The 10,984-nt window shown below is 55.4% G+C and overlaps 1 protein-coding gene across 1 annotated transcript; it reads right to left on the bottom strand.

Annotated features, from left to right (window-relative positions):
- Nucleotides 1-3,099: 3,099 nt before the first annotated feature.
- Nucleotides 3,100-9,754, bottom strand: PRDM13 (PR/SET domain 13). Its single transcript, XM_017818689.1, has 4 exons — nucleotides 9,614-9,754; nucleotides 7,812-7,943; nucleotides 7,593-7,713; nucleotides 3,100-4,574 (listed from the first exon to the last, which is right to left on the bottom strand). Exons 1-4 carry the CDS (start codon nucleotides 9,752-9,754, stop codon nucleotides 3,100-3,102), a joined length of 1,869 nt encoding a protein of 622 aa, XP_017674178.1.
- Nucleotides 9,755-10,984: the final 1,230 nt, after the last annotated feature.

Here is a 10,984-nt window from a genome sequence, read left to right as displayed (position 1 = left end):
GGGCGTCCGGGACCTTCCGCCGGTTCCCGGGAGCGGGACCGGGATCTCTGAACTCGCGGAGCCTGAGCTCTGTCCCGCACCTGGCGATGGTTCCGCCGGAGCCCCGGGGCTGTAGCTGCTGATCCGCGCCTGCTTTGCCCCCGGGTTGCTTTTTTCCCTGGCTCTGGCTGCAGCGCGGAGTTCCGCCCGCCCGAAACACTGAGGTCTGGAAAGAATGTTGACGCCTCATCCCTGGCCTGGGAGGGACAATAATACAAATCGAAATTGAATAAAATAACCCAAAATTTGATAAAATAAAATTTAATACAAAAAAATAAATTTTAAAACACGAGAAAATTGAAAATAGCGATAACCAGCCATCATTCCTGGCGGGCGGGCTGTCGGAGCTCACCGCGCACTTCCGAAGCCCCGCGCAGGAACGGCTCCGCGCTCCCGCCATCCCGGCCCCGCTGGCCTGGGCAGAGCCTCTCGGGGCTGCGGGGGGAGCTCCTGCGGGCTGGTAGTTCCCAGGTGGGTCACCGGGGCTCGCCCTCTACGTCCGCACATGGACCGGTGCGCTCCGTGCTGGAGGGAGCGTCCCCGCTACGGACGTCATAGGAATGGGGCCCTAAAAGTCAGTGTGGCAGAATTTCTTCGTGTGTCTCTCCCTGTATTTTGTATTTCGATTTAGCCGCTGCATAGCACTTAAAAACAAAAACAAAAACAAAAAAAAAACCCAACCAAACAAAAAAAAACCAAACAATCAAAAAAAAAAAAAACCAACACAGCAGACAAACCGTATTTTGTTGCTTTTTTTTTCCCTTGACTTTGGTTGTTTGCGGTTTGTTATATTTAGTTCGGTTTCTGGGTTGTTGGTTTTTTGTCTTAACTCAAAGACTGATTATTATATTTGCAAACCACCAATTCATAGAAATTGACTCTCTGGAGTACCTTTTTTTTTTTTTTTGGTAATGGTGGCCCAAATATTACAATATGATGGGATACTTCTATTAAAACTCACAAACTCTACAGACATGGAAATGATTTCCGGATCGCAGTTCTACTATTCTACCCTTTCCACGACCTCATAGCAGACATGATGCATCTCTCCCCGGCAGCATCTCCAGGGTGGGTGCCTTCCTTGGGGAAGGTAATGGATAAATATTGAAATAAAGAACTGGCCAGAAATATTCCAGGTGCCGCTGACGATGCTATAAATGACAACAGGATTTTCGACTCCGCCGACAGATGAACAAGATCCCGCCCTCCGCAGAAGAGACCTTTCCCATTTATTTTCATGATAGAAACTTGCGTCCTGGGATAAAAGGAATCGAGTAAGTGGGTACTTAGTGCACTAGCCCCGAAATGGGAGGGGAGGGGGAAAGAAGCTACAGCTATTGATTCAAGCCTGACGTTTGAATTCCCTCCTCCTATTGCTGTCAAGCACGTTTAATCTTAAGTGAGAAAACGGAGGATCAGCTTTGAATCTGAAATTATTTCAGATACTGAAAGTAATTTGTATTTTGCATTGCGTCACCTACACCCTCGACTGAGATAGGGCTCGGTCCTGAAACCTCACAGTCTTCTAAGTATAGACAACAATCGAAGAGATTTACCATCTGCTTCAGAGTTGTGAGCTAAGCAAAACCAAAAAACGGGGTTCCTTGCTGCCTCTCTGCCTGCCCGAGGGCACACTCCCACGAAAAGCTCCAGATCGGACCTAAGCAGGCAGACCCGCACAGCTGGCGGGTCACAGCTGGCAGGTCGCTGGCGGCAGTCTTGCATCCTTTTGCCTGGTGAGCTGAAGGAGCTTACAGGGGAAACAGATTTTCTGACAGTCTTTTTTTAAAGTTGCACTCGTTTCAGGTTTTTCATAACAACAGTATGAGGAGATTTTTCCCTCAAATGAAAGTAACAACGATCCCTAGGAAGAGTGTTTGCAAAAGGGGCGCGTTTGACCGAATGCAAACAGATAAAGCAGACTAGTAATGTTCAGCCTTTAAAATCTCTGCGCTGGCCCTGTGCAAAACAAAACAAAACAAATTTATTTTCAAAAATAGGGAAGTAGGCATAGGGAAGAATGGATTGAATTAGGGACTTTTGCTGGTTTGCGAGTGAGGAGAAAAATGTTCAGACGAAATATGCAGGGACAAATTCTTTAGAGCTTGACCCAAAGACGCTGTATACAGATGGATCTGGGCTGAGCTTCTGATCGTCAGAAACATTGTGGAGAAACATGAGATGCTGCTGACAGCACTTCAGTGAACAACTAGACAAACAGTAGTTTGTCAGTAACTTTATTTCTTTTTTTAAAAAAATCGCATGACAAACTGGAACCAAGACCAAAATACTGTATCCACTGTACATCGTTCATTAGAAAACAAACATACACCACATTTGTATTCTACCAAACAGAGAGTGTATTTCCTTTAAAATTATATAGTGCGTGCTCTTAGATTCATGCTTTTCAATATTTATTTTACATTTGTTACTCAAATATTATCTGTTATAAATAATTGCAACTTGATCAAATGGTGCACCTGTTATGCGAACCTCTTCAGTGCTGCAAGCGTGGCTTTTTGTTGCCTGTTTTTATCTGTCTTTTCAAAAAGCTGTTGGTATTGCTTTATTATGACCTGAGCAAGCACATCTGAGATGTCAAATAAAGTGTACAGGTGACGCGTGCAGATCTTGGTCTGCTGCTGAGCCCACGGCTCAGACTGCTGGGAACGAGTGACGGGAGAGCGCATAGAAAAAAATCGTTTCAAAAAGGCACAATTTTCTCGACACAAAGATACAATAAAAATATATGGCCACGGAAATGCGGGCGCCTATGGGGATGCAGTGCCTGTCCAGCGGGATTCCGAGCCCGGCAAGGTTTCGCCCTCCCGCCCCTGTCCCGATACCGCGGCTGCAGCGCCAGAGGCGACGCTGCGGAAGGAGCCCGGGGACGCCCGCGCACCCCAGTCCGCCCCGCCGGCAGCGGCTGCCCGATAGCCTGCGCTCCCCCGCGACGCGGCCTCCCGTGGGACCGCCTCGGGAGGCCGGGAGACCAGAATAAGAGGGAGGGGGGGCTGCAGCGCTCCCCTCGCCCCTGCCCCACCGCGGCCGCCTCTCGCATCACTGCTCGCGGTGCCGGCTGCCGCTCTCCGGGTCGCTCTGGTCGTCGGTGAAGCAGACGTCCACGTCGCTCTCGTTGTCAGTCTTTTGCTCCTGCTCGGGTTGCGCGTAGCCAGAGTCACTCTTGTCCTCGGCCGCCTTGCCGAGGCTCTGCCCCGGGTGCCGGGACTTGACGTGCCGCTCCAGGTCGCGGCGTCGCACCAGCACCTTCCCGCAGTACTCGCAGCGGTAGGGTGTGTTGCCCTCGGCGTGCAGGCGGATGTGTTTGTTGAGATTGCTGGGGTCCCCGAAGGGCCGCAGGCAGACCTTGCACTTGAGCGGCTTGTAGCCGGTGTGAGTCCGCATGTGGATCTTCAGCCCGTACTTTCGGGAGTACAGCTTCCCGCAGTAGAGGCACAAGTGCCCGGTCTTGGGCTTCCCTCCAGCCGCCCCCGCTGCCCCCGCCGGCAGCGCCTCCAGCCTCCCGCGGCCCTTCTCGGCCGCCAGCTCGGAGAGCTGCTGCGTGTGCATGGCGATCTCCCGGTCGATGCTGGCCAGCGAACCCAACTCGGCAGCGTGCAGCCCCGCTGCCGGCCCCGCAAAGTACGACACCGACTCGGGGTACTTGAGGAGGCCGCCGAGGTGCAGCTTCAGCGGGTAGTAGGGCGCGGCTCCGTAGAGCAGCTCCCCGTTGTAGACGGTGAGCGGCATCACGGGCAGCCCGCACTCTCCCGCGTACGCCTTCAGCCCCTCGAAGGGCGGCAGCGCGAAGCGCTCCAGCGCTCCGCCGGACAGCGGCGGGTAGCGGGCGGGCGGCAGCGCGGCCGCGGGCAGCCCCCGCTCCACCTGCCGGAAGGCTGAGGCTTCCTCCAGCGGCGACAGCAGCGGGAAGGCGCGCAGCCCACCGCCGCAAGCCAGGCCCGCCGCTGCCGCTGCCGCTGCCTGCGGGGCGGCCTCGCCCGGCAGCGCCCCGCACTTGGGCGGTGCCTCGGCGGCGGCGCGTCCCGCCTTCAGTCCCCCCAGCAGTTTGGAGAAGCCGAGGGCGGCGGCGCCCCGCGCCTCCTCCCGCAGCGACCCGGCGGGGCGGAAGGCCGAGCGTGCCCCGGGGCACAGCGCCAGCCCGTTGCCGCCCGCCGGCCCCAGCAGCGGCCCCGGCCCGCGGGCGGCCCCCACGCTCATGTCCAGGGCGCGCTCCTGCTCCTCCTTGCCCGTCGCCCGCTTGGGCAGCGCCGGTTTGGGGAGCGGTGGGGAGGCGGCGGCAGATTCCCGCTTGACGGCCTCCCGAGGGCCGCAGCTGGGCGGCGGGTGCCCGCGCAGCGAGGCGGCCGGCGGCTCCTTGGGGGGCAGGCCGAAGGTGGTGGCGGCCGGCCGGCCGTGGTCGTGGTGGAGGAAGGGCCGGCCGTGGCTCAGCGCGCAGTGGAAGTGGACGTGGGCCTTGAGGCTGTTGGGGTACTTGAAGGTCCTCCAGCAGTACCAGCAGATGTACCGCTCCTCCCCTGCAAAGGCAAGCGGAGGGACCCGTCAGCGGTGGCCGCGCATCCCCGCGCATCCCCGCGCCCCCTCAGCCTCGTCCCGCCCCCTCCGTGCCGTGCCGGGATGCGGAGCGGTGCAGGCTCACGCGAACGGGGCGCCGTAGGGCCGGGGGGAGCAGCTGCCGCCGCGAGTCCTCTGTCGGGGGGCCCATCTGTTGGCGTTTGCAGAGGAGGTAGCGTATGTCAGGGAGTCGCCTGCACCGAACAAAGGCCAATCTAATGATCGTGAGCCCCTCATTAAGCGGCGAGACAATATCCGATATGTATGGGCCATATGTAATCGTTCCCTTTCAGAGGACAATGCCCTTTGTGCCCCGTCCCCTAAACATTTCGGCTTCTCTGAAGCGGAACAGACCTCGGTAGCTGGGCTGTGATGGCTGCCCGACACCACAGAGGCTTAGGCTCCGCTTTCCCCCTCCTGACCCTGCTTGTCAGGAGAGTCTTCCCAAGGAGGAGCATCTCCCCAGCCCCGATGGTGAAACGCTGCCTCTGTGGCCACCTGTCTGGGAATATTTTTCTTTATTTCGTTATTTCCCTCTCTCTCCCTCACTCTCTCTCTCTTCCTTGCTTCCTTCCTTTCCAACTCGCTCTCTCTCACTTTCCCTTTCCTCTATCCTTTCCCTTACATTTTCCTTCCCTTTCTCCTTCTTCTCTCTCTTCTCTCTTTTCCTTTCTGCTCTCTACATGTATCCATCTTTCCCTCTCTCATTTCTCCCAGTCACCACAATACAACAATAAGCCCATGCATTTCCCCCTGAGCTCTTGCCCACCCTGATCGTCCCCAGCTGATTCTCACCCCACAGTTTAATGCACCGAAACGCCAAAGGTAAGGTCAAGTGCCACACGGAAATGAGAACCTATTCCAGGCCTGAGGCCAGCTCCTCACGTTTCGGGGAACACCGTGGGGAACGATGGGGATAGAGTTGTTTCACTGCGCGCCGCGTCTGTCGGGGCACACAGGGGGCAGCGGGTCACCGAGGTGGACACGATGGCCGCGACCAGCCTCCCTAGAGGGCTTTGGATAGGCATCACTCGGTGGCCGCTGCGGGTGGAAAACGAAATCTTCGCTCTCCGGGGGAAAGTCGGGAGCGAACTCGCGTGGAAGGATCCGGTGCTGTTGCGTGTCTTGCCGCCTGTGTCCTCGCCTCCGTGCGCAGCCCTTCCTCACTTGCCATGGAGAGGCGGTCCCGGAATCTGCAGCGTTGTGAAGTCGTTGGACGCTGTTTTTTCTCCCGTCGAGGAGGGAGGGAGGGAGACGGGACCGTGTCTACCCGGGCCCCGGAGAGGTAGCGGCCGAGGGAGGAGGAACCACGGCTGCAATCCTACTGCCATGCATCGGAAAAAGGGTAAAGGAATGGCACGGATCGAAAAGAATGTGGCCGCGGATCTCCGCGGGCTCCCACCTGCAACCTTTTCTTGCCTTTGCGGGTCTCTCCACGGTCTATCCTCAGGAAAAAAAAAAATCTTCCTCCCTCTTTTTTCGGTTGGTAGAGGTTTTGAGGTTTGGTTTTGCTTTGCGTTTTTTGGGTTTTTTTCAGCGTATTATCTTTAAAAGAAGAGCACTTCAGCATACTGTTACATTTAGTCCGTATTAATTAGTCTGGAAACTGTGGGGCCGGAGACACAGCAGATCCCTAGGGTCAGTCTGCAACTCAGCCTTGCTTCGACGGGACGAGGAAGATGCCACAGGCTGGGAGCCTCTTGCAAACTTGAGTTCTCTTGCCTTTATTTCCTCTGAACAGCACTGGTAGCCATCCGCAGACAGTGACTGCTGCAAAGGGGAAGAGGGGGACACCAACCCAGCAGTGTGTCCTTTCTTGCAGCCGAAATTCTCCTAGCTTTTCGAGAGGGTGACCCGCCGCAGACCCATGGCCTCATTGTCCTTAGGTGTGGGGGGGGACAAAGACGTGCCCAAGAGTTTCTTTTCCTCGTGTAGCTTCAGTACAAGGAGGGATTTGGTCTCTTGTGCATCGCACAAGTCGATGGGACATAGCAGCCAGAGCCCGGCGTTCCGCCAGCCATCCCTTCGTGCCGGACCCTGGTCACCTTGCGGAGCGGCCAGCCGTGACAGGGGGAGGGGGCAGCCCCTGCCCGGGTCGTACCTTCGCTCCCTTCCCGGGGACACTGCCAAGATGAAGGGTCTTCTCCGTCGAGCAAGAGAGGACGGGGTTCCCTCGCCGCCCACCGAGCCCGAGGGGAGCGAATGCCGGTAGCAGGCTGCTACCGCTACAGACGCCCGGGGGAGCGGCCGGACACGGGATCAGCGGGAGGGGGTGCCCGCCGCAGGAAAAGTCCGACAGTTGAACACTGAAGCCTTCCGTCTTCTTTTCCTTCGTTTAATGTGCTGCCAACTTATCATTTTGTTAGCACCCGTGTAATTCCAGCTAAGAATCAGTTTGTGGATTGAAACAGGCCGTCCCAGATGGGTGTCTTCCCCTTCCCAATATCCTGGGATATCCTGATCTGAATGTGATTTGACGCCGGCTTAACTTTTTACCTAATACATCCTAGTTTACAGGGACTGCCTAGTACCCGTTTTGACTTGACTATGTGAATCTACCCTCAAGAGAATCCGAAAAGAGTCTCTGAAACTCTGACTGAGAAGCACGGAAAGCAAACGCGGTTTTTTTAAAAACTATTAAGCCAAATTGCTGTCTCGCGTAACAACCATAGCGATGTTTCACAGAAATCCCATTTGCCTATCAAAGGATCATTAAATCGTGCCGATGACGGAACGACTCGACGGACGGGGGCCTTTCCATACGTTACTGAGTTAATAGATCACCCTTTAAATATAAGCAGATGGAGTCTTATTGTAAAGGGTGTCGGGTTAAAAGTCACTGCAGCTGTACTGGCATTTATTTTTCTGAGAGCCCGCGTTTGCCTGCCGCAGTTTGAGTTCCCGTCAAAGGTGTCAGTTAAAGAGGGTTTGTTCTGTTTCATTTAATTTGGTTGCTCTGAAATGAATGCCCGCATCTGTACCTTTCTCGTCGTGCGTCGGGGTGGCCGTGACGGGGATGTCAAACCACTGCGCCAGGGGGTTGGAGTACCAGACGGTGAGCTCCTCTCCCGGCTGGACATCTCTCAGCGCCCGGTAGAAAATCTGGGAGGGTGAGAAAGGAAACTTCTTCAGGAGGCTTGAGAGGGGAGGCAGGTGACAGAGAGTGGTGCCGGGCCAGCCCGGAGCCGCGAGTGAGATACCTGTCCTCCTGGCAGATCCGCAACAGCCTCCAGTGTCTGCTCTTGGGAGTTTCGGGCAGCCCGAATTAACCCTATCCACTCCAAAGCTGAGCTCCCAGCTTCATCCACTAATTCCCCTCTCACCATCCGCACCTGAAAGACAGGCGGCACAGCAGTCATTTTCACGTCAGATGAAACACAAAGAAAGCAAAAGGCTTACCCGTCTCCCTGCTTGTCTGCCCGCTCTGCCTTGCCTGGCGAGCCCGGTTCCCCGAGCTAGGCAGGGGGCTGAGCATCGCAGCTGGAAGCAGCGGCAAGAGCATCTCCTTTTGCCGCCCGTTTGATGCTTCCATCCCCACCCTTTGGGTAGGATCTTCCTCGGCTCTCAGGTGCCTTAGGAGAGCTGAGGCTGCCCTGGAGGAAGTTGCTGCTCTGAGGGGTAAGGATGGAAAACCCGGGGACCTGCACCATTGCGAGGGGAAATGTTTTTTTTCCCTCGGGTCGCACTAGTTCAAACGCACCTTGTTCAGTCGCAACTTCTGCACTGAGCTTAACGCAATATTAAATGCCCAGTTAAGATAATTTTTTTTAAGAGTTTGTGTAGTCTGAGTCTGTGCAAAGCAATTGCGGCATACAAGACTTGTCAGGAAACGAGGAGGGGAAAAGGGGAGAAGATTCTGCTTAGCTACAAAGTCCCTGTAGCCCCATACTTCATAATCTGCTTGCCCATACAAAGAGAAAATGAAGTGCCCATTCCCTGAACGACCGTGCAATAAAAGTAATCGGAACAAAGCAGTCTAAAGCGAGAAACCAAGGGAGCCAGATGAGAAATAAATTTGAGTGGGCTGGCAGAGCGTTTAAAAACAATTAAAGGGCATTAAAAATCAGAGCGGAACGCGTGAGCCGCTGCTGCCCGGGGGGTGGAAGGAGGGGTCTCATCCGCAGCCCCCTGAAGAGCCTGATGGACGGGGCGAGAGCCCTTCACCGCCTCTTCCTCGATCCTTCTCAGCTCGGACATGGACTGACCCCGAAGCCGGTAGCCGGCTGTCCGTCATCCTTCCCGCTCCGGCTGTGCGTGTTATTTGCAGCTCCGGGAGCAGGAGACGGTCTGAGGCTTTGGCAGGAGGTCGAGCTGCCCTGAGATCTGTGACCCGCACCCCGTCTCCGCCTCCGGAGTAGCCCCCGCTCGCTTCCCTCAAGCTCCCTTCCGGCCCAAGCCAAAGGACAATCGGCCGAGGAGAGGGATGGGAGGCACGAACCCGAGCCAAACGCAGAAATAAATTGGTGCATCTGCTCCTTTCCCGGACAAAACATGGGGACTGTGAAAGCCACATGCCCCCGTCTCGACGGAGCTCCAGGGTCGAGGAGCCGGCCGTAGCACGTCCTCGCCCTACTGGGCAATGCCCCAATGAGTGGAGCCCCGGGGGGCGGGGGCCGGCCGGCGGGACTAGGGCCCTCCGACACCGGGCACGGGGCTCAGACGACGCTTCCAGCACGTCTATGTCCAAGGCGGGGGCGGGCGCGTCCGCTCCTCCGGGAGAGCTCCCGTATCCCCCGGCCTCGCCGCGGAGGCCGGCCGCGCTGGGGACCCCGGCGCTGAGGAGGAGAGGGAGAGGGCACGGGCGGGCAGGCTTTCCTGGCAGAGCCACGGGGAGACATCTCAGGACGCTCTGGAAACGCTTCCCTTTCCTTTCCTGGCTCACTCTAAGAAGGGAAGATCGAAGAGAAACGGGAGAAGAGCAGCCTCTTCTCCCAAAGCCGACTTCCCCCGAGCCAATGAATAATCAAGGTCCAGCAGTGCAGGAGAGACCATAGGAAAATACCTTTTTTTTGGGTCCTGGCTCCTTGCGATCTGACAGGTACTTGCCCAGTTTGAAGGTGCCCGGCACAGGACCCAAGCGCAGCCCAGCCGGGATGCAGCTCTCCGCGCTGACGCTGATGGCCGGAGCCCTGCTGGTTTGCATCGCTGCCGCTGGGTGTGAGCGCTCGGGAACCCCAACTACTTAAGGGTGCCGGAGTGACAGCGGCAGGCGGCGGGAGGATGAGCACAGGCGTATCTCCGCCCGCAGAGTGACGCGGCGGTGTGTGGACGCTGGCTTTTCAACGGGAGCAGGAGGGGTACCCCTTGGCAGGGGGATGCTCTGGGGCGCAGAGTTTGGTGAGAGAGTTTGGCTCCTCGAGCAGCTGCGGAGTCCCATCCAAGAGGGTCACATGGAGCCTTTCCCTAACCCTCCTGCATAATCAGGCGGAGTGAATGGCTGGCAGACAATGGGCCAGGCGACCTTCCCATTCCTAAAAATCCAATTTGTCAAGGGCAAAGAAAAGGCGCTGGTGAATCAAAGGTCTGGAGGGACCATTAATCCTCAGCATGGGGTATTGTCCCCGAGACAGTTACGATATTTTAAGTGACAAATCCACTGTATAATTTCTCCATAAATTTTACTTCCTTTTATTGTTCCTCGACAAACCAGTTTTGGAAAATAAGTGACTATTTTAAGTCTACTTGGCTGAGCCTTTTGAGGCTTAATATACTTCAAAGATTTTTAATTCTCTTCCCTTTGCTTTATTGTAAAGGAGATTAAACAAAGAGATGGGGAATGTTTTGAGGACTTGTTAACTTCTATTGATTCCCGGCGTGTGCCATACAGAATTTGGGCAGGTACTTGATGGGAAAACACCAGAAAATACCTACACTTTTTTTAAAAGAACTACCATATTACCATTTCAGTGGTTTGGTTTCAGGCCAGTAATCTGTTCAGAAGAGCTTTGATCCTTAAGGAGGATGAATAGCACAAAATATGAGACGCCGTAACCCTTGTAAACCAGAAACCGCTGCACCTGCGAGTGCTGGGGAAGTTGTGCCTGTAGTTCGTGCGATTAAGAAATAGAGACAGGAGGAAATAGAGACATACAGCCACCAGGAAACAGGAAGGTATGGATAGCAGAAAACACAGATGTCTAGCAAACAGCGTGCAGCTGGATTCCTCGTTTAATACATCCGCAGCTTCCTTACCCAAAATTTCTTGCACTGAGACCTCTTTTGGAGGTGGAACCTGCAAAAAGCGACTTTAAATAAAGCCAGAACGAAGCTTTTTGGACAGTGTCCCCCTATGTCCCTCCTCTTCGCATGAATATTTTAATTAAGATACAACGAAGCGCTAGGATTAAGTCAGCTGGATAAATGTCCCAAAAAT

This window comes from Lepidothrix coronata, unplaced genomic scaffold, assembly GCF_001604755.1.
Source record: "Lepidothrix coronata isolate B3197 unplaced genomic scaffold, Lepidothrix_coronata-1.0 Scaffold70, whole genome shotgun sequence".
Lineage (NCBI taxonomy): Eukaryota > Metazoa > Chordata > Aves > Passeriformes > Pipridae > Lepidothrix > Lepidothrix coronata.
The sequence above is the reverse complement of the archived record's forward strand: the minus strand, read 5'-3'. Positions and strand labels throughout refer to the sequence as shown.

Bases quoted from the DNA above. Each gene is read 5' to 3' on its own strand.
- PRDM13 (XM_017818689.1), bottom strand. From the start codon at position 9,754: ATGCAAACCAGCAGGGCTCCGGCCATCAGCGTCAGCGCGGAGAGCTGC. The intron at 7,944-9,613 runs GTATTTTCCTAT...CCTGTCTTTCAG, and splicing joins AGCCAGGACCCAAAAAAAAG to GTGCGGATGGTGAGAGGGGA. The intron at 7,714-7,811 runs GTATCTCACTCG...TCACCCTCCCAG, and splicing joins CGGATCTGCCAGGAGGACAG to ATTTTCTACCGGGCGCTGAG.